Source organism: Medicago truncatula, chromosome 2 (genome assembly GCF_003473485.1).
Source record: "Medicago truncatula cultivar Jemalong A17 chromosome 2, MtrunA17r5.0-ANR, whole genome shotgun sequence".
Classification (NCBI taxonomy): Eukaryota; Viridiplantae; Streptophyta; class Magnoliopsida; order Fabales; family Fabaceae; genus Medicago; species Medicago truncatula.
In genome coordinates, this window is record NC_053043.1 from 15,105,016 (window position 1) to 15,124,185 (window position 19,170).

Genomic DNA, 19,170 nt, shown 5'->3' on the forward strand with positions numbered 1-19,170 from the left:
ATCTCTTCTAACAAACTATCATAAGCTTTCTTCTCTCCTTTCCTTCTCTACGTTGTCACTCATCACCATCCACCATCTGTTGATCATTTTCGTCCGTCGTCGCTCAGTCATCGCCAACCACCGCAACTCGTCGGGAAACGCCGCCGAAGTTGATAATCTCCACCGCGATTAAAACATTACGTCGGAGACGGTAAAAGTAATTAAAAATGAAGTGAAACAACTCAATCAAAGTGGTAATTTTATAATTAGAAGATGAAAACATGATTATTTTGAGATTGAGATTGATATTGATATTTAAGTCTAGATATAATCTAAATGCAAAGATCATGTAGAGATAATATGTGTATGATGAATATGTATTTCAGTTATGTATTGTTTTGTTTATTCCACCCATAAGTTATTGTGCTTATTTCTGACCTTTGCAAGTAATGGCTGTCAGTTAGGTTCCATAAAACAACAATTGTGTGTATGTATATTAGAGCAATAGCATAATAAAACAAGAATTGCTCTACATTCAATATATTGTTCCTCTGTTGATTGGTTGTACTTTAGAAGACAATGAGAATATTGTTGCTTCTGTCGTAAGGTTATGGTCAAAAGGGAACCAAAAGATTATGATCAATAGTTAAGGAACAATTTTGGTTTTATAAAACAACTGTTATTTGTCAGTGTGTATATGATAGCAGTAATCTAAGAAAAGAAGTATAATTCTGCATTCATCATTTTGTTTCTTAGTTCTTTGGCTGTACATCAGAATATGACTTCTGCAAGGTGTTAAAGCATGACTATTCTATGATATAATCTCCTAAAATTTACGTTTCTATAAATTATATTGATTAATTCTCTGTGAATTGGAAGTTTAAGGGAAGTCAAATACTTATTTTGTAGTTATTTCTTTGATTGCAATTTTTTTGCAGCTTTCATCTCACCTTTTCTCGGATCTCCTTGATTCCATTATAGTTGATGTGGCATCAGAGTGTCACAGAGTAGCCAAGCTAGGGCTTGACACTAATTTGGTTGAAGAAGATGAAGAATTGAAGTTATTGTGCAGGATGTTTCTTCCTTTGCTGAAGTGTTCAATGCAGCCTGTAGACCCACACCAGGAATGAGTAGCAGCAGAGAGCCTATACCAGAGTCCTCAAAAGGTTGGAAAAGCCATCCTTTGGGTGTTTTGAAAGATGCGAGATGCTTTGAAGATGGGCACACATGTTGGGGTCTGATTGTTAGAAACCATGAGGGTGCGGTCATTACGGCAAAAAGAAAGATTGAAAATGTGTCCATGACTCCAATCCTAGCTGAAGTTGTGGGACTATGATGGTGCTTTAAATTGGCATTTGGATTTTAGGAGGTCTGTTAAGACTATCCATGCAATGTAATATTACTCATGTCTATGTTATACATGTCAATCAATAAAAAGTCCATCTAACATCAATTTGTGTACTTCAAGTTTTAATATTCTTTAGTATTTCTTTTGGCATCAATAACATGATATTCCTTCCAAATAAAAGCTATAGATTTTTTTTAATCGGCAAATTATTCTCGTCGAGATTGTGTAAGGAACACGAAAATCTCGCGGATAAAATCAAACAAGAAGTAACGAGTACACATGAACACTAATACAACCACCTACCAAAACCACCCATAACAAAGCTAAAAACAGAAGCTTTATATTCCAAATTTGGTTGCTGCTAAAGGGTAAAAAACACTGAAGCAGCAACAAAACTGAACCAAAAAAAAAGCACACAACTAGCACTAAACAACCCATTCCATCTAACAATAATGCTTGACCAAAACAGCCGCACACTTGCTTGAGCAAAACAACAAACACTAAACAGCAGAACAGCATATTCCAACACAATTTCAAGCAGCCGCACACTTGCTTGAGCAAAACAGCAAACACTAAACAGCAGAACAACAATCACTAAACAACAATCCTGCAGACCCTCATGCCTTGATTGCAGAAAAACCAGACAGCAGTTCAAACCAAAAACAACAGTGTTATGGTTTTGTGACCCGAGAGTAATAAGGAGCCTGCAAAGAATATATAATTAACCACTTATGTTCATTATAAAAATGTCAAATAAAAACAAGACAACACCAAAATCTATATTTGCACCTTGTTTACTTGACCAAAATGTTCTTGATTTGGATTGAAGGAAGCTACAGTATTCACACTACCATTTTCACTGCTACAAACATAGTTATGCTCCTGTCATAGATATTAACATGCAAAAACATAGATAAATAGTATGCAATATCATATTGAATATTTCAAATAACAAAAGGCCAATCATTTTTAATTAAATGAAAGTAAGAAATCAGGTTTACTTGAATATTGTCTTGTGTCCCAGTCCCATCAAAAATTTGATACCTAAGAAACTCTTCATTTGTAGTATTTTGAACTACATGCAATCTTAGTCCCTGTCATAAAAAAAACTATAATTAGACACACCCACATGTACACACACACACTACTGTGTTCAACTGCATAAATAGTACCATTCAACCATTTAGAACTATGTTCACACTAAAATATTTACATAGAAATATTTACACTAAAATATTTAGTATATGCTTTGTTTACTTGAATGCTCTCTTGTGTGCCAATTCTATCACCAAGTTGAGATATGTAAAACACTTCGTCTTCAATTTCTTGACCTCTAGATGTACATTGGCCCTGCCATAAAAATTATTAAATTAGACATCTCAACTATTATACCTATAATATAAACAACTTGCTATAAATTTCATACTCACCTCTTCTTGAACTTGAATATTTTTACTACTTTGGTTTCTTTTTTTAGTTTTCTTTTGTGCAAGCTTCTTCTTTACAATCTGATCAACTATAGAAGTCTTCCTTTTTGAAGGAGGACGCCCTTTACTTCGAGCTAGTTTAGGATCAAGAATGGTAGCTTGATTTTGAGTTGAACAATCTTCTTCTACAATTCTAGGAGATGTTTCATTACATGGTAACTCAATTTTCATGTTTTGAATCAATTTCATCACTTTCACTAAATCATCGTCACTATTTATCCTCGTTGAAGCAAACTCATAAAAGGCATCACAAGCTTTACCCACGCGTTGCAATTCAGTTTTTCCAGCCAAATTATCAAAACCACATTTAATAAGTGTATACCTCCGCTTTATATCCTTCCTCCACCGTGCCAAAATATAATTAGATGGCACGAAATCTGTTTTCCCTATGAGCTTAAGCACGCAAAGGATGTGCCTACATAAAATGCCTTTAAATTCAAACAAGCAGCAGGTGCATTTTAACACAAAGTCTTTTTCATTGAAGAACACCATCAACACAATATCTTTCATCGTGTCATATACTTTCTTACTTTCTGTAACATAAAATATTGAATCCAAACCCTCCAATCTGTTGAAACATGCATGACAGTACATCATAGAAGCTATTTCCAATTGGAATTCCTGAAACTTTGCATTGGTAAATGCTTTTTGGAATTGGAACTCAAAGCCAAAGTGACTAATACAAGAAATAACTGTATTAAAAGAACGAAAGTCAGCAATGTTTTCCTTTTCAATTTTGTCTTTCAATGCATTATCATATTGCTCAACAAATTGCTTCAATGTTGTCTTTGAGCTTACATATCCATCAAAAAACGAGTTCATACTTTCACTTCGTTGTGTAGTTGACATTCCAGCCCAAAATGTGTCCCTTACATATGCAGGGACCCAACGATGTCGCTCAACAAATAACCCTTTCAACCATTCGTTATCCTGTAGTTTGTAACACTCAATCATATTTTCCCACCTCGTCATAAAATCACTTTTGGTAAAAGAATCATATACAATATCATGCAAAAGTGTTTTGATAGACTCGTAGTCAGAGTGACTACCAAACTTTTCTGGAATCTTTTTCATTAAATGCCATAAGCACCACCGATGACGAGCTTTCGGAAAGACAATCTCAATTGCATTCTTCATTGCTCTGTCTTGATCAGTGATTATGGCATTTGGAGAACTTCCATGCATACATTCCAACCATGTCTTAAATAACCAAGTAAAAGTTTCAGTATCCTCATTTGATAACAGAGCACAACCCAACAACATAGACTGACCGTGATGATTTACTCCAACAAAAGGAGCAAAAGGCATGTCATATTTATTTGTTAAGTAAGTGGTGTCGAAAGTTATGACTTCACCAAAATATTCATATGCAACCCTACATCTTGCATCTGCCCAAAACACATTTTGTAACCGACTTTCATCATCCACATCCATCACATAATAAAATTGACTGTTTTGCTTTTGCATCCTCACAAAATAATTTTGTATTGCTTCAGCATCTCCTGTCCCAAGTCGTAGTCGTCTTACTTTGTCTATGTAGTTTCTGCAGTCTTTTTCTCCAAATGTGAGATTTTCATACCCATCTGCTTCAACAACAAAGGATCGGAAATTTCTACTTACATTAATCCCAGCTTGGTCATTGAGTTCTAACCTCCTCTTCATTTGTGCCCCTATATTCTTGTTCGATCTAAAATACCTTGCTTTCCCTGGACTTAGATCATGATTATGCTCAAAAAAAACACTTTTAATTTTAGTTGTTCCGTCTAAAGAAATACACGCATTCAATCTAGCCTTACACTGCGTTTGAGTTATAGGATTTGGCTCTAACATATTCTTTGGGCGACTCACATACTTTCTAGCTCGACTACATGCTAAAGTAAAATACATTTTCCCCTCATCTCCTTTTTTTGAACTTATTTTTTTAACTCCAAAACCCACCCGTTCAGCATAATTCTTGTAATACTCAGTAATTTCCTTTTCAGATCCGAATGACATCCCATCACAAGGTGTTTCTTCTTCACAAGTACCATTTGCTTCTAAACAATCATTAGTTTCCAATTCATCACAAGACTCAAATCCTTTTTGCACTAACACAACAAATTAGAAGAAGAAAAAAAACCTATATTAATTGACTAACACAGTAAAGTAAATGAAAAATCAATCAATCGGCACAAAATTCCTTCTAATAATCTATAAAAACAACAAATACACAAAATACTTACTTGTAGGTAAATTAAAACTGAAATACTCTGCTTTAGTGCTATGAATCAATGGAAGCTATGATGGTAAGCAAAAACAGAGTTACATGAGAATGAATATGAGACCTGATTCAAAGAGACAAGAGCGTGAAAAAGAGAACGACGACCTTATATCACAACAATTGAGATTGAATGTCAATCAGATTCTTTGATTAGCGGAAAAGATGAGATAATTGCTGCGGGAGTGGTGAACGTGGGTTCTTTTCTGTATGTTTTTGTTTTGGTGAACGGTGGGTTTCACTTTCATTTCTATTAAAGGATTTTATTATTTATTTAATTTAATATTGTTTGTTTTTGACAAAGAAACAGCAGCGCGTAGCACTAACAGGTTTTCACGCGTCCGTAATATTCCGTATTCAAAATTTTCGTACGATATATCATTTTCCAATTAAATATTAAGGACCAAAATAACATTTAAGCCTTTTTAAAAAAAAAAAAAAACACGTGACATCACTCTAGAAGGAACATAAAATGCTGGATAACGTTGTCTTTACCATTTTCCACTCTTGAGTTCACTCAATGGCTTCTTCTTTTCCACTTTATCAAACAAGTTTCTTCTCAAAAACCCAGGTTCAGTTTACTTCACTTCATTTCCCTTTCCATTTTTACATCTTTTTCTTCTCTCAAATCTCAAATAACTTTTAACTAATACTTGTTTACTTTCTAAACAGTTCAAAGGTTTGCGCCATGGTTATTTGTGGCGACCCACTTACTCTTTTGGTTCTTGTGCTGAAAACAAAGTACAACCTGTTAAAGCTTCTGTCGAAACTGCCCCATTTCCCTTGTTTCAGCCTCCTAAAGATGAAGAAACAGCTTCTCAGGTAAAAACCCATTTTGCACCTTGTTTGTTTATTTATAGGTTGAAAGTAACAACTAGGACTAAGGAATGTTAAATTAGTTTATATATGCAAAAGAATGTTACCTTTTTTGGGTGCATATGAGACCTTTTTGTTGGTGGGCATAAAGGGAGTGTTTTAGTAGTCTTACCCTTAAGCCGGCCCTGGAATGTGTTAAAACAACAGCTCGGTTTAAGAAAATAAAGATACGAAAAATGCAAAAATGGAACATGATGTTTGGTAACAAAGTTCGGTCAATTGTGCCTATGTCTACATAAAGAAGAGCGGCTGCGATTCCTTTCTGTGAGTTTAGAGTATACAACTTGTACTCAAAGACTACGGTCCAGATTATAATGTTACCCCAGTTGCTCTTGTTTCGCTCGAGCAACCTATTCACTTATCATTAACTATGAGTTATGCCCAACAGGTTGATTGAGTTGAGTGAGTGAATGTTGTTTCCAAGGTTTTGAATAAAGGTTCTTAATTGATATTGCAACTGCAATGTGAAAGTTTTAGAGACCTTTGTTACTGCATTTGCGGCCCCATCAATGATATTTGTCTATGAAGGACTGAAACATGACATTATACAGATATCGACATGTAGACACCTATAATTTTAGACGATGAAAGTGATTGTATATAAACACACATGTCAATGTCGTGTCAGTGTCGGACACTCGGACATGCCTTAAATTTAAAGTCTCACTGCTACATGATTGCTCAGAGTTTTCTGCAATTTCAAAGATTGCAACAAAACGTTGACTGTGATTGCAATTTAAAATGTTGGATGGTTCAATAATTTGATGTGCTTTTGTGTGTATAATAGAGTAAAGTTAATTTTGAGATGCAGTATCTTCATTCCTATAAGGCCAGTTTTTGGATGAATTCTTTAAAGGGTCGTCTGTTTTTATGAAATTGGGATATTGAGTTGTGATATTGTTTCTTTGTGTTAATTTATTTGTTCCTGTAGTTGGAGCCTGTAGATCCTGATTTCTACAAGATAGGATTCGTCAGAAGTATGCGAGCTTATGGAGTTGATTTTATGGAAGGGCCAAATGGTTTCGGTGTATATGCTTCTAAAGATGTCGAACCTCTTCGCCGACCAAGGGTGAGTAGCCTCATACAAATCCTATGTAAGACTGGTGGCAGTGCATCATAATGAAAATAACGGCACATATAATCAACTCCTAATTTGTATTTTACATGTTAGTTTAATTATTTGTATGATGTTCTTCATGATTATATTCTGAGTAGTTGTCCAAGGCTGTTTTCCCTAACGATGAACTTGGGCAGGTTATAATGGAAATTCCTCTTGAATTGATGCTAACCATAAGCAAGAAACTACCATGGATGTTTTTCCCTGATATAATTCCCCTTGGTCATCCAATATTTGATATTATCAACTCAACAAATCCAGAGGTAATTGCAATTCTCCTCTGAAGTCATTAGTTCAAAATATGATATAATTGATTTCTTGATTGTTTTCATGGTAAAATATATTTAACCAATTTGTATTGTAACTGTTGTATATACTCAAAAAAATCAAAACCGTTAGTTTTTCTAGTTATCTGCTTAAAGTAATTGTGTAAATCTTTGTGGCAGACAGATTGGGATTTACGATTAGCATGCCTTCTCTTGTTTTCATTTGACTGCAAAGACAACTTTTGGCAGTATTACGGTGACTTCTTACCCAGTGAAGATGAAAGTACTAGCTTACTTCTAGCTACAGAGGTGCATAAAAAATAGATTTTCTTTATCATTAAACCATTGGTTGATATTTAGCCAGCATCAGATGTATCTTGTAATTTTAAGATTTGAATAGCTACATTTGGAACATACCACAGTTTTAGAGTTCACTTTACGACATCTCATGTTGATTTGTATATCTAGGAGGAACTTTTGGAGCTGCAGGATCCCGATCTTGCTTCTACAATGAGAGTTCAGCAACAACGAGTGTTAGAATTCTGGGAGAAGAACTGGGTAGAGAGAAAATTGTCCTTGTTGAAATTTTTAGTCTTCTATGATGCATATCAATTAGTTTTTGTTCTCAACAAATGGTGTTACTCTTGTTCAGCATAGTGGTGTGCCGCTCAAAGTAAAACGTCTTGCTCGTGATCCTCAAAGATTCATGTGGGCAGTAGGAATTGCACAGTCACGCTGTATCAACATGCAAATGAGAATGTGTGCACTAACTCAACAAGCGAATATGCTGATTCCTTATGCTGGTAAGCTTTGTTCACATCAAATGGTCTAACCAACTATTGTATCATTTTCTACTCATGCATAGTAGCGGTTCTTGTTTATTTCACATTTGATGTAAAGTTTTTCTTTCCTTTTTGATAAAACAACAACAGAGGTAACTGATTAACTTAGTCTTGCTTTTCAGATATGCTGAACCATTCGTTTGAGCCAAATTGTTTTTTCCATTGGCGTTTTAAGGACAGGATGCTTGAGGTTCTTATAAATGCTGGACAACGGATAAGAAAGGGAGATGAGGTAAATCACTTTATACTTCTTTGAAGTATGCTTTTCGTGATTCCTTTCTTATATTAAACGTTACTGAGTGCAGATTTTGTTTTTATTCTTATAATATTGTTTGGCCTAAACTAGATAGACTTTTTGTGCAGAAAGTAAGTAAAAATATAGATGGACAGAGTGCATGACAAATTAATGCCAAACTCTAGTGCTAGTATAAAAGAACTAGGAACCTCTCATATTCACTATGACTATACATAGAATGTTTTCTCTTATTATAGGAATTTCACATCCTCAGTGTATATGTGGTAGTCATCAATGTTTTAAAAACTGGACTAGAGATGGAACTGGCTAGACGTTTGGATCATGGTTTAATTGGTTCAACCATGATTGAGCTGGATAATAAATAAATAAACAAAACAATAAAATAAAATAATAAATATTGGGCTCACAAGAGTCGCCACCAAGCACACAAGCTTACCACTTTAACTCCACATCTGCACACAAATATAATAAGCCTTCCAAGATATGTACCCCACATCTGATCCAATAAATGCAGGCATTTTTGTTGCAGAAATTATGAAATATAGTTTTAAAGGATGTGCTGGCCATGGCACTTGATGTACTCAATAAAGAAGTAGAAATTGCTATCAACTACACTTCATTACACAGCATTGAAGTTAATCGTCGCTGGTTTCAAAGTTCTGTATTCCCCCAATAAATCGATAATAAAAACTTTTTTTTTTTTTTCTACTTTGAATAATGAAATCTAAAATGATTCGAAACATGAATGCAAGAAAGAAATATTAAGAATATTTGTGGACAGGGGAGAAGTATGAGAATAGGAAGTTGTGGAGGAAACATGCAACACACGAGAAACAGAAGGGTTATTGTGAGCCTGCTGTTGCCTAAATCCGACATGGGCTAGTGTAACAGTGTAATAAAGCTGTTAATGTTATAAAAGAAATGATTTCTCTGATATCTAACCATGGAGCTGTGTAATAACTGATAAGGAAATGCACGAGAGGGAGAATAATTATGGATTGTTTCCTTAAAAAACAAGTTTTGTGAGAAAAAAACGGAACCGGTTCTGCGGTTCATCCAGTTTTGTACCGGTTCTTTATACCTAGTGGTTTTTATTGTTCCAGTCATAATCAAAGTGACATAGGAGTTTTATTGTTCAGAAGCTTGAAAAATACTAATTGGATAGTTTGTCAATGCTTTTAGAGCATACATGCTTTTAAGTTGGTGAAACTAATTTTTTTCCTACCATGTTTAAATTAACGTTTGTATTATTTCATTGTGAGATGTGGATATCCTAATTATATTGTCCAAAATTATAACAGATGACAGTTGATTACATGAGTGCACAGAAGAACGGCATGTTAATGCAACGATACGGATTTTCATCGCCAGTGGTAACTTTCTTTCTCCTAAATCATTTTGAAAGGAAGTTTTTGTTTATGCTCTCTGTGCTGAAACATTGTGGGCTGATAGGATAAAGGACACTATCCAATTGGGGATATCTAAAATTTAAAAGTTATAAGACACGACACACCTATAATACTACAATCTTCCCTAAATATAGGTCCTCATCGACTAAACCACGAGCATTAAGGAAGTTTGTATTGTTAACATCTATTATTTTTGTGCGCCCATTGTCACCATATATGTGCATTTGCTTCTTTGAAGTATTTTCATTATACTGTTCTTTCATTATTCTTTGATGAATATTCATTTAAACTTATACATGCTTGCTATTTGATCAACCGGATTTTGAAAATTTAGTTCTCAAAGTCACTTAAATTTGCAGAATCCTTGGGATGTGATCAAATTCTCAGGCAATGCACAAATTCATTTGGATTCCTTTTTGTCAGTCTTCAACATATCTGGCCTTCCTGAAGAGTATTATCGTAACGGTATGGTCAATATTACTTTAAATTCTAGAATCCACTTTCTTTCTTACACTTTTCTCTATTCAAATCAGAATTATTTAGGATATCAGTATGAATTCTTAGCAGAAGTTCTATCGAGCACTGGAGATACTTTTGTCGATGGAGCAGTCATAGCTGCAGCACGAACATTGCCAACATGGTCAGATGGAGATGTGCCTCCAATTCCAAGTGAGGAAAGGAAAGCTGCGAAGGCATTACAACAAGAGTGCAAACAAATGCTTGCAGAATTTGCTACCACCTCTAAGCAAGACCAGAAACTGTTAGGTAATTCAGTGTTCTTATCTTGATACTAGAAAGAAAGTAGAAACATGACACTGATTGTCATTGAATTTCCATGACGATTAGTGTCATGTTTCTCCTTTTAAAATTCTTTCAAAATGTAGTTCTAATATTTACTTTATCGGTGGGAATAGAAACATGAAACGCCTGAAGTAATCAGGCCCTTGTTTTTCGCAATATGACTGTGTTGTGCAGTTAATTACTAGACTTTGCTTTTATGATAAGTATTTCTTTTATGATCTTTATACGATAAAAAAAGCTAAACTAATCCTTAGCTTTCATTTAATGACCACAGATTCATCACCCGAAGCTACGAGAACTCTTGAAGCTACAATAAAGTATGTTGAATTCACACAATCTAGCAGTTTCATAAACTTTGTAAATTGGTTCAAAGAAAAATAAACTTTGTAAATTTTAATTTCATTAGCATCTAAACCCTCTAGTAATCATTTTTTTTTTCTTTATGTGAATGTGACGTATACAGGTATAGATTGCACAGAAAATTGTTAATGGAAAAAGTTATCCTTGCATTGGAGATCTATCAAGAGCAAATATTATTCTGATTTCCAATCTACTAACTGTACAATAGCCACAAAAGTTTTGTAACAATTGTTGTCTACTTTTAATCATGTATTACTGGTTTAGTCAATGGTTTCAGATTGTATTATGTTATATTCATTTTGTTACATCAGAAAAAAAGTGCGGTAGTAGTAGTTATTTGATCGTAACCAAAACCATCAAAGGACCATCATTACATGTTCATTGATTTAAAGTACAACAGAGAAAACAACATAAACTTATTGAGTATTCATCTTCCATGAAATCAATAATGGACTTTGTTTCTCTAATAAATGGAAAAAGTGAAGAGTGAAACATATTTCATCGTGATTCATTCATATTGCATACACCGGAGAACATGAAAGACAAAAGAATGGAAATAATCCCCATTCTCCGTGCAAAAACAAAACATGTAAAAAGAGTGTTACTAGCATTATTTCATATTTGTTTATACATTTTTTTTTTTTTTAAATTCGGTATTTGTCATAAAAACAGACTAATTTAGAAGATCAATTCCATTTTTCATTAACGGGAGTTCTTATTAAATTATGAATTGATCCAACACAATAATTATTAGCATCTAAAGGATTCAAATCTGAAACAATAAGACAAGTACGCTTCGAAGTTCTAAGCCTAAACCACTAACCAACCCTAGAGGTTGTTAGTTTATTTTTATATCTTTTCGTATGGAGACTAAATCAAGTCAATTAATCGCAAATGTACTGTTCTTCCAAAAAACAGAAAATTAATCCCAAATGTATTAATTATCATCCCTAATATATTTATCAATTTGACAATAAAGACCAACACCATTCCCCTACTTTAAGATAATTGTCCTTTTCTGTATACAAAATAAAATTGAATATATATTTATAAAAGAAAAAGTCAATGAATAAACTATATAGAATCAAAAAAATTCTAATTTATTATTTTTACCCACAAATGAAATAAAATAAAATATTACCATGAAGTATGAACAGACCCGTGAAACACATAAAATATGGGGTGGCAACTTAAACTATAGTTTCCTTGGTCGGATAAAATATCAAAATCAAACTCATATTCAACTGATCCTATTTATTGATTGGTTAACTCAAAGAAACCAATTACAGCTTCACAATATCATCACCATTTATCTTGGAATATAAAACAAGACCAACCTTCACAATGAGACCAATCCAAAAGCAATATTGAGAGAGTGGAGTTGAGATCTGTTCCAAGTTAACCAAAACTACTAAAGATTAATACTTCATTATTTCAACATTCAGGTTCCTTCTTCTTTTTATTAGTATATATTTATTTATTTATTTCAATTCTGTATAAGAATTATTGATAACCTGTTTCATATCTTATTGGATGACTTCACTAAGTAATTTTATAGACCTCACTTGTTAAATAGAAGCAACAGAAATAGGTTAAATTGTAAAAATTTAAACATGACCGATAAACTAATCGATATTGAATTGATGATATTTTTAGAAAATGGAGGCAAAAGCAAATGGTTATGTGCAACTGAAGAATGAATTGATTGAAATGCTTGAAAGAGTGGTTCTTCCAGAAGTGTCTCGAATCAATGAGCAATACATCTATAAAGTATCACAAAAAATTCGCCAACATAATCCACAAGCTTATACGCCTCAAATTATTTAATTGGTCCTTTTCACAATCCACATGGCTCAATTAGTGACAACAACATTTTGCATCAAATGGAAGAACTCAAACTCAAATATCTCAAGGGATTTCTAACTAGAACACATCTGTGTGTGGTTGATTTTGTTCTAAAACTTCAAGAGTGGGAAAGTAGAATTCGAGGTTGTTATGCAGGGCTTGATAGCTTTAACAACAACGATTTCTTAAAAATCATTATAATTGATGCATGCTTCATAATTGAACTTTTTCTTAGATGTTATTTTAGAAACGCATATTGTTTGAAAAATGACCCTATATTATCAAAACCTTGGTTACTTGATGACATTATTCGTGACTTAGTATTACTTGAAAACCAGCTACCCTATTTTGTTCTTGAAGACATATACAAATTAGCTGGTTTAAATCCTGAATTTCCCTCATTTACTACAATTACTATACATTATTTTCAACATTTCAACGTACAGAACATAAACTCAGAAAGAGCGCAATGTCCAAAACACTTCACAGATCTTCTAAGAACATTTTTGCTGCCATTATCATTTGATTTTGTACAAGAAGTGGGAAATGCAATTGAACATGTATACAGTGTGAGCCAATTATCAGAAGCAGGATTAGTATTTCAAGTAAGTGAAAGTAAATGCTTACTTGACTTGGAATTTGATAAGGGCGTCTTGAAAATGCCATGCTTTCATGTTTATGATTCAACAGAGATGTACATGAGGAATATATTGGCATTTGAAGAATGTAACTATTCAGGTCAAAACTACATTACTCAGTACTTAATTATGTTAGATTTTCTTATTAATAGCGAAAAGGATGTGAGCATCTTAGTTGAAAAGGGAATTATTGTCAACTGGATGGGTGATGCTAATGCATTGGATACAATGATCAACAATCTTTGCAAAAATATCTCAATGTATAGATTCAATTCAAAATATCGATCTCTATGCAAGGGGTTAAATGGTTTCTATGAAAACCCTAGGAATAAATATAAGGCTATCTTTGTTCATGAGTACTTCAACACTCCTTGGAAAATAGCTTCAACTATTACTGCTGTATTGCTGCTTCTGTTTACTTTCATCCAGGCTGTATGTTCGATCTGGTCATTATTTAAATAATGATACAATTAATATTATGTAATATGTTAATCCTTAGCTACTTTGCAAATTACAATGTCCCTTGTTAGTACATCGATTTTCTTACTAGTTTTTCTTGGGTGCAATGGAGAATTCAAAACTACACTGATTATACATTATTGTTGGATTTAGGTTCTACACTTAATTTTTTTATTTATTTTTATATATTGCTAATGCTTCATAATTGAGTACTTATAAAATGACTTATAGAATTCGAGGTTTTCTACTCTTTCTAAAATGACTTCATAATTGACGTCTATAGGTGTATGCTTCTATGGATCTTATCCCCTTCTGTACTGTAAATCTAATGTCCATGTCTTGATACTAGAAAGAGTAGAAACATGGCACTGATCGTCACAAATAATTTGTATGATTAAAACAAAGCTTTTTTTAGTTTACTAGTAACTTTTATGATAAAAGCTTAAGTAAATTGTTAGCTTATACATAATGACCACAGATTCATCACGAGAAGCTACGAGAACTCCTAAAGCCACAATTAAGTATGTTGAATTCACATCATCTGGAAGTTTCATAAGCTTTATAAATTTTAATTTCATTAGCATCTTAACCCTTTTATAAGTTATTTTATAGTAACATTGTTGTGGACCTGCAGTCCTGTATCACTAGTTTAGCCAATGGGTTCAGATTGTACTATGTCATGTTCATTATGTTGCATAAAGAAGTGTAAAAGAGTTGTTATGTGATAACCATAAACCGATCAAAGGACCTTATTATTTGTTCACTAGCTTAAGTCTACAACAAGACTAATAGTTGATTCAACAACTCTTGGAAATCACGATTGGACCTAACACAACCATATAATACCAATTTGTGAGGTGAAGATTGCCCCCGCTTAAAAGTATTTGTTCAGGTCATCTCTCAACCATGTAATAATAGTCATATCTTTTATGTGGAACTTAGGTTTTCCCATTACACCCCTTCACGTCCAACACTATTCGGTTTGGTTGTGCATATAAATAGAGGGTGACCCGATCTTAGAATTTGTGGTTGAACCCCAACACCACAAAGCTGGCTTGTAAAATGAAGATTTACCCCACTTTTAAACATATCTTCAAACCATCTTTCATCTAATGTGGAATTCTTAACACAACTATTATAATAGATTGTGTATATACTTCAGAAAGATCAACAGAAGCTGAAAATTGCTTTGGAGGTATCCAAGGATATGTTTCTTTAAATAAAAGAAATGTACCAGCTAATCTGAACCAAAAACAATCCATTTTATTGATAAAAGCATGAATTTACAAAAGCAATTCCAGAACATATTAGATTGCATTTGTCCTATTTAGACTTGTTGAAGATGCTTGCTGAGAGTATTGAACATAATGATAGGCAACAACTCCACTATGATATGCATTAACATGAGCAACTCTGGGAGCGACATTTTAGCATTAAAAGACTAGATGTGTAATTTTGTTGTCTAATCATATACAAACAAAGAAGAAAAACAGATGTTCATTTGAAGACAGGTCCATGAACTTCAGTTGATGTAAGAGATAGATGTGAAATCAGATACATTTTTACATCTATTCTTGATACCGATTCTAAATCTCTTATGAATTAACCAGTGTTCCAATTTCTATGTTCTTTTGGCTTAAAAAAATCAATCAATCCTTCTACAAAATTTAATCCCTTACCAAAATATTTGAAACCTTCAAGATAAGTGGGACAGCTCCGACATTGCTTTCCAAACTCTAGTCTTTATTCAATCTCTGATACTGTATTTCCAAAACATTCATTCTCAACCTCATGTTGATGCTTGTATAGAATATTTCACCTCCATACATAATTGAGAGTTCTCATGCATCCACCTTAAAAAAAAAAAAGAGAAGAGCAACACTTAATCTCAGAAATCATAACAAAATGAAGTTTTTCTGAAGGGTGTATTGTATTCATAAGAAAATATGTAGTTTATTTCATTGCATCCGTGAAGGAATGAAGTTTTCTGAATAAAAACAAAGCAGACCAACATGCAAAATGCCGTCCTCCATTCACTCAACCGTGATGAGTAAATGGAAGTCATCAGTCATCACATTGAAAAAAATAACTGAAAATAGTCCAGCTGCTACATGTTTTTGGTCGATCTAGGTACTTAACTCATCCTTACAAAACCAGCTTGTAAGGTGAGGAGTGCCTCCTCTTTATAAACTTTGATCAAGCTTCCTATCTAACCGATGTGGGACTAAATCCACCCCCTCAAAGACAAGCCAACATAAGGCAACTAGGGGCAGATCACATCGCAATTAAGGTGGTTTACCAACACCCCCCCTCATGCTCGGGGCGGGATTTCCACACTAAATTAACAAATAAGCTATATAGATGTATTCAAAAACATAAAACTTACATAATATTACTAGATTAAGAGAGATAATTATAATTCCATTTGTACATGTAAATTGTGGTTTGGAACAACTAGCAATGGAAAAAGGTTGCTGAAAGATATTATACCTTTCGTCCGGGATTCCTAGTATGAATTAGCTAGTATTATCAACACAACAAACTAATATAGAGTCGACAATGTTCTACAGATTGATTGTTAGGCAAAATAATTCCCATCTCCTAACATGAAGAATATAGAAAAGATACAAAATAAACTGCATATATATTCACATGTATTTTACATCTGTATTTGTTAGAATTTTAAAACTGTAAACCAGGAATGAATCAACAAGTAACAGAGAACGGGAATGGAAAATGCAACTATATTAAGATTGGAACTCAAAAGAATAGTAACCAACTTTTCTGTGCTTTTTCTCTCCAACACCCCCACCATCTGCCAGGTCACGCTTCTTCACTCATTACCTCACAACTCATTTTCTCTTTTCTAGAATAGACTTTCCATATTTAAGACCTGTCATACATATGTCTATGAGTTACCACTTACCCAAAGACTAACTGATTCATCCTTGTCGCAATCGGTATTGAAATGAAATTTTCTTCATACAAAGAATTAAGATATTGGCTGGAGATGTAATACAATTAGCACAAACTCAATACAACACTCCTAGACACGAAAAATTATGATATTCTACAATTTGCTTCAAGTTGGAACTCAGAACCAACCTATATGTTTGTGAAGGATAAACACACTTAAAAAAGAAAGTAAGAAACAACAATAACAAGTGCCTTTTTTTTTTTTTCCCATTAGATGAAGCAACTAACTACATATATGAAATGATGGAATAACATTGAAACATAAATTCAAAATGAAAATATATAAATAGAAAAAAATATGTTACCTGGTTGCGGTATTAAAGTAGACCTCTCGCTATCATTTCACGAAGAAGTTTCTCTGCTTTATCATTTTCATCTTTTTCAAAGAGAGAATGAATAAGTATTTCGTAAGTTATAGCATTAGGAATGCAACCATTGTCTTTCATTTTTGACAGCATGGCCAATCCTTCATCAAAGAAGCCCTTGTTACAAAATCCATTGATCAAAGAAGTATATGTATAGATATTTGGACTGTAGCCTTTGACCAAAAGATCTTCAAAAACCTTTTGTGCATCGTCTAGTCTTCCAACTTTACACAATCCATTAATAAGAACAGTATACGTGAAAATATCTGGTTGAATACCCTTCTCTTTAATTTTTGTTAATAACACAATTGCCTTATCAACATGATTGTTTTTGCATATAGCATCTAATATAGAATTGTAAGTAATTATATTAGATGGTTGACCTCTATCATGCATTTCATCGACAAGCTCCAAAGCACACGAGGTTCTTCCAGATTTACACAAACCATCAACAAGGGAATTGTAAGTTACCACATTTGGAAAAATTTGTTTACAATGCATTTCTTCAAAGAGCTTCATGGCTTCATCTACCATTTTAATCTTACAAAATCCATTAATCATGATACTGTAGCTCCAAACGTCAGGAGTTACTCCCCTTTGAGCCATAACGTTGAATAAACTCTTGGCCTTGTTCACTTGTTTAACTAAGCAATATCCATCCATTAAAGAGTTATAAGTAACAACATCAAGTTTTACGTTTTTTTTCATCATCACAGCTAACACATTTTTAGCTTCTCTCACCTTTCCTTCCTTACAAAAACCATCAATCAATATACTAAAAGTATACACATTCGGATTAATGTTGTCCGATATCATTCTATTAAACAAATCAACAGCATATTTCAATTTACCAACAACGCAAAAGCCACTAATTAAAGAACTATAAGTGACTACATCAGGAGAAATTCTTTTAGAAACCATTTCACAATATAAATCAAAAGCATCGTTAACAAGTTTATCCTTACACATACTATCAATAATCGTGCTATACATTACCACATTAGGCCGAACCAATTTTCCATCAACCCGTCTCAACAATTGTACAGCTGCTTTTGTTTCGCCAACTCTACATAACCCATTGATCAACGTCCCATAACTAACTTGATCCAACTGAAACCCCTGCGCTACCACCTTATCGTGAAAGTACAATGCTTTATGAACCTCGCCTTTAAGACAAAGACCCTTGATGAGTATAGTGAAAGTTACAGCATCAGGGTGATAACCCTTTTTGAGAATCTTGGCGAATACGGAAAATGAAAATTTGATATGACCCAATTGGGAAAAACAATTCATCAAGAGATTGCAAGTGATAAAGTCGGGTTTAATTCCGTTAAACTCCATTTGTTGCGAAAGGGAAAGAGCGGTTTGGTATTGTTTGGCTTTGAGAAGGGAACCTAAAATCTTGCCGAATTCAATGGCGGGTGGGATGGGATTGTTCTTATGAAGCAAACGGTTGAACAGTGAAATGGAATCATCAATGGTTGAAGTTGAGGAGGAGAAATAAAAAGATGAATTGAAATTTTTGGGAACTGTAACAGAAAAGCAAAAAACATACCTCGTTAACTTTGATGAAGAAGAAGAAGAAAACATTGTTGTGATTGCAGTGAATCAGTGAGTGACCCAAAATCAATTTGAAATTGAAATGAGTTAGTTTTTTCGGTAAAAATATGTTCGATCTGTTAAACTGTTTTTTGAAAAAAAACAATTATACTAAATTTTATTTATCAAAGAAATAAATTTTAATTTTGTTAATGAAATTATATTTTGATGTAAAAAAAACAATGATTAAGATATGAGATCTTTTTCAGTTTAATTAGATGTTGTAGATTCGAATTCAGTTATGAAAATGTATCAATGTTAAATCTTTTGAAGAAGAGTTTTATCATTCA

General features: G+C 33.4%; 4 protein-coding genes across 5 annotated transcripts; 2 read left to right on the forward strand and 2 right to left on the reverse strand.

Annotated features, from left to right (window-relative positions):
* Positions 1–1,531: 1,531 nt before the first annotated feature.
* On the reverse strand, positions 1,532–5,273 carry LOC112419236 (protein FAR-RED IMPAIRED RESPONSE 1). Its single transcript, XM_039830455.1, has 6 exons — positions 5,037–5,273; positions 2,758–4,901; positions 2,585–2,677; positions 2,329–2,421; positions 2,117–2,209; positions 1,532–2,031 (listed from the first exon to the last, which is right to left on the reverse strand). Coding segments are annotated over exons 1-6 (2,457 nt in total). The 5' UTR covers positions 5,038–5,273; the 3' UTR covers positions 1,532–1,998.
* Positions 5,274–5,509: 236 nt separating this feature from the next.
* LOC11437638 (protein PLASTID TRANSCRIPTIONALLY ACTIVE 14) lies at positions 5,510–11,295 on the forward strand. Its single transcript, XM_003594824.4, has 13 exons — positions 5,510–5,642; positions 5,744–5,893; positions 6,879–7,016; positions 7,202–7,327; positions 7,511–7,639; positions 7,799–7,888; positions 7,983–8,133; positions 8,295–8,404; positions 9,730–9,801; positions 10,197–10,302; positions 10,405–10,602; positions 10,913–10,955; positions 11,102–11,295. Exons 1-13 carry the CDS (start codon positions 5,592–5,594, stop codon positions 11,178–11,180), a joined length of 1,443 nt encoding a protein of 480 aa, XP_003594872.2. The 5' UTR covers positions 5,510–5,591; the 3' UTR covers positions 11,181–11,295.
* Positions 11,296–12,276: 981 nt separating this feature from the next.
* LOC11437637 (UPF0481 protein At3g47200) lies at positions 12,277–14,092 on the forward strand. The gene is made up of 2 exons (XM_024776548.2): positions 12,277–12,443; positions 12,655–14,092. The coding sequence occupies exon 2, from the start codon at positions 12,882–12,884 to the stop codon at positions 13,941–13,943; it is 1,062 nt and encodes a 353-aa protein (XP_024632316.1). The 5' UTR covers positions 12,277–12,443; positions 12,655–12,881; the 3' UTR covers positions 13,944–14,092.
* Positions 13,789–18,975, reverse strand: LOC11439118 (pentatricopeptide repeat-containing protein At3g22470, mitochondrial). Of its 2 annotated transcripts, XR_005644093.1 has the most exons (3): positions 17,222–18,975; positions 15,620–15,793; positions 13,789–13,924 (listed from the first exon to the last, which is right to left on the reverse strand). XR_005644093.1 is itself a non-coding variant. In XM_003594821.4 (2 exons), exon 1 carries the CDS (start codon positions 18,869–18,871, stop codon positions 17,234–17,236), a length of 1,638 nt encoding a protein of 545 aa, XP_003594869.1. In that variant the 5' UTR covers positions 18,872–18,975; the 3' UTR covers positions 15,184–15,793; positions 17,222–17,233. The 2 variants fall into 2 exon arrangements, 1 of the variants encoding a protein (XP_003594869.1); XM_003594821.4 differs by lacking the exon at positions 13,789–13,924 and having other exon boundaries at positions 15,184–15,793.
* Positions 18,976–19,170: the final 195 nt, after the last annotated feature.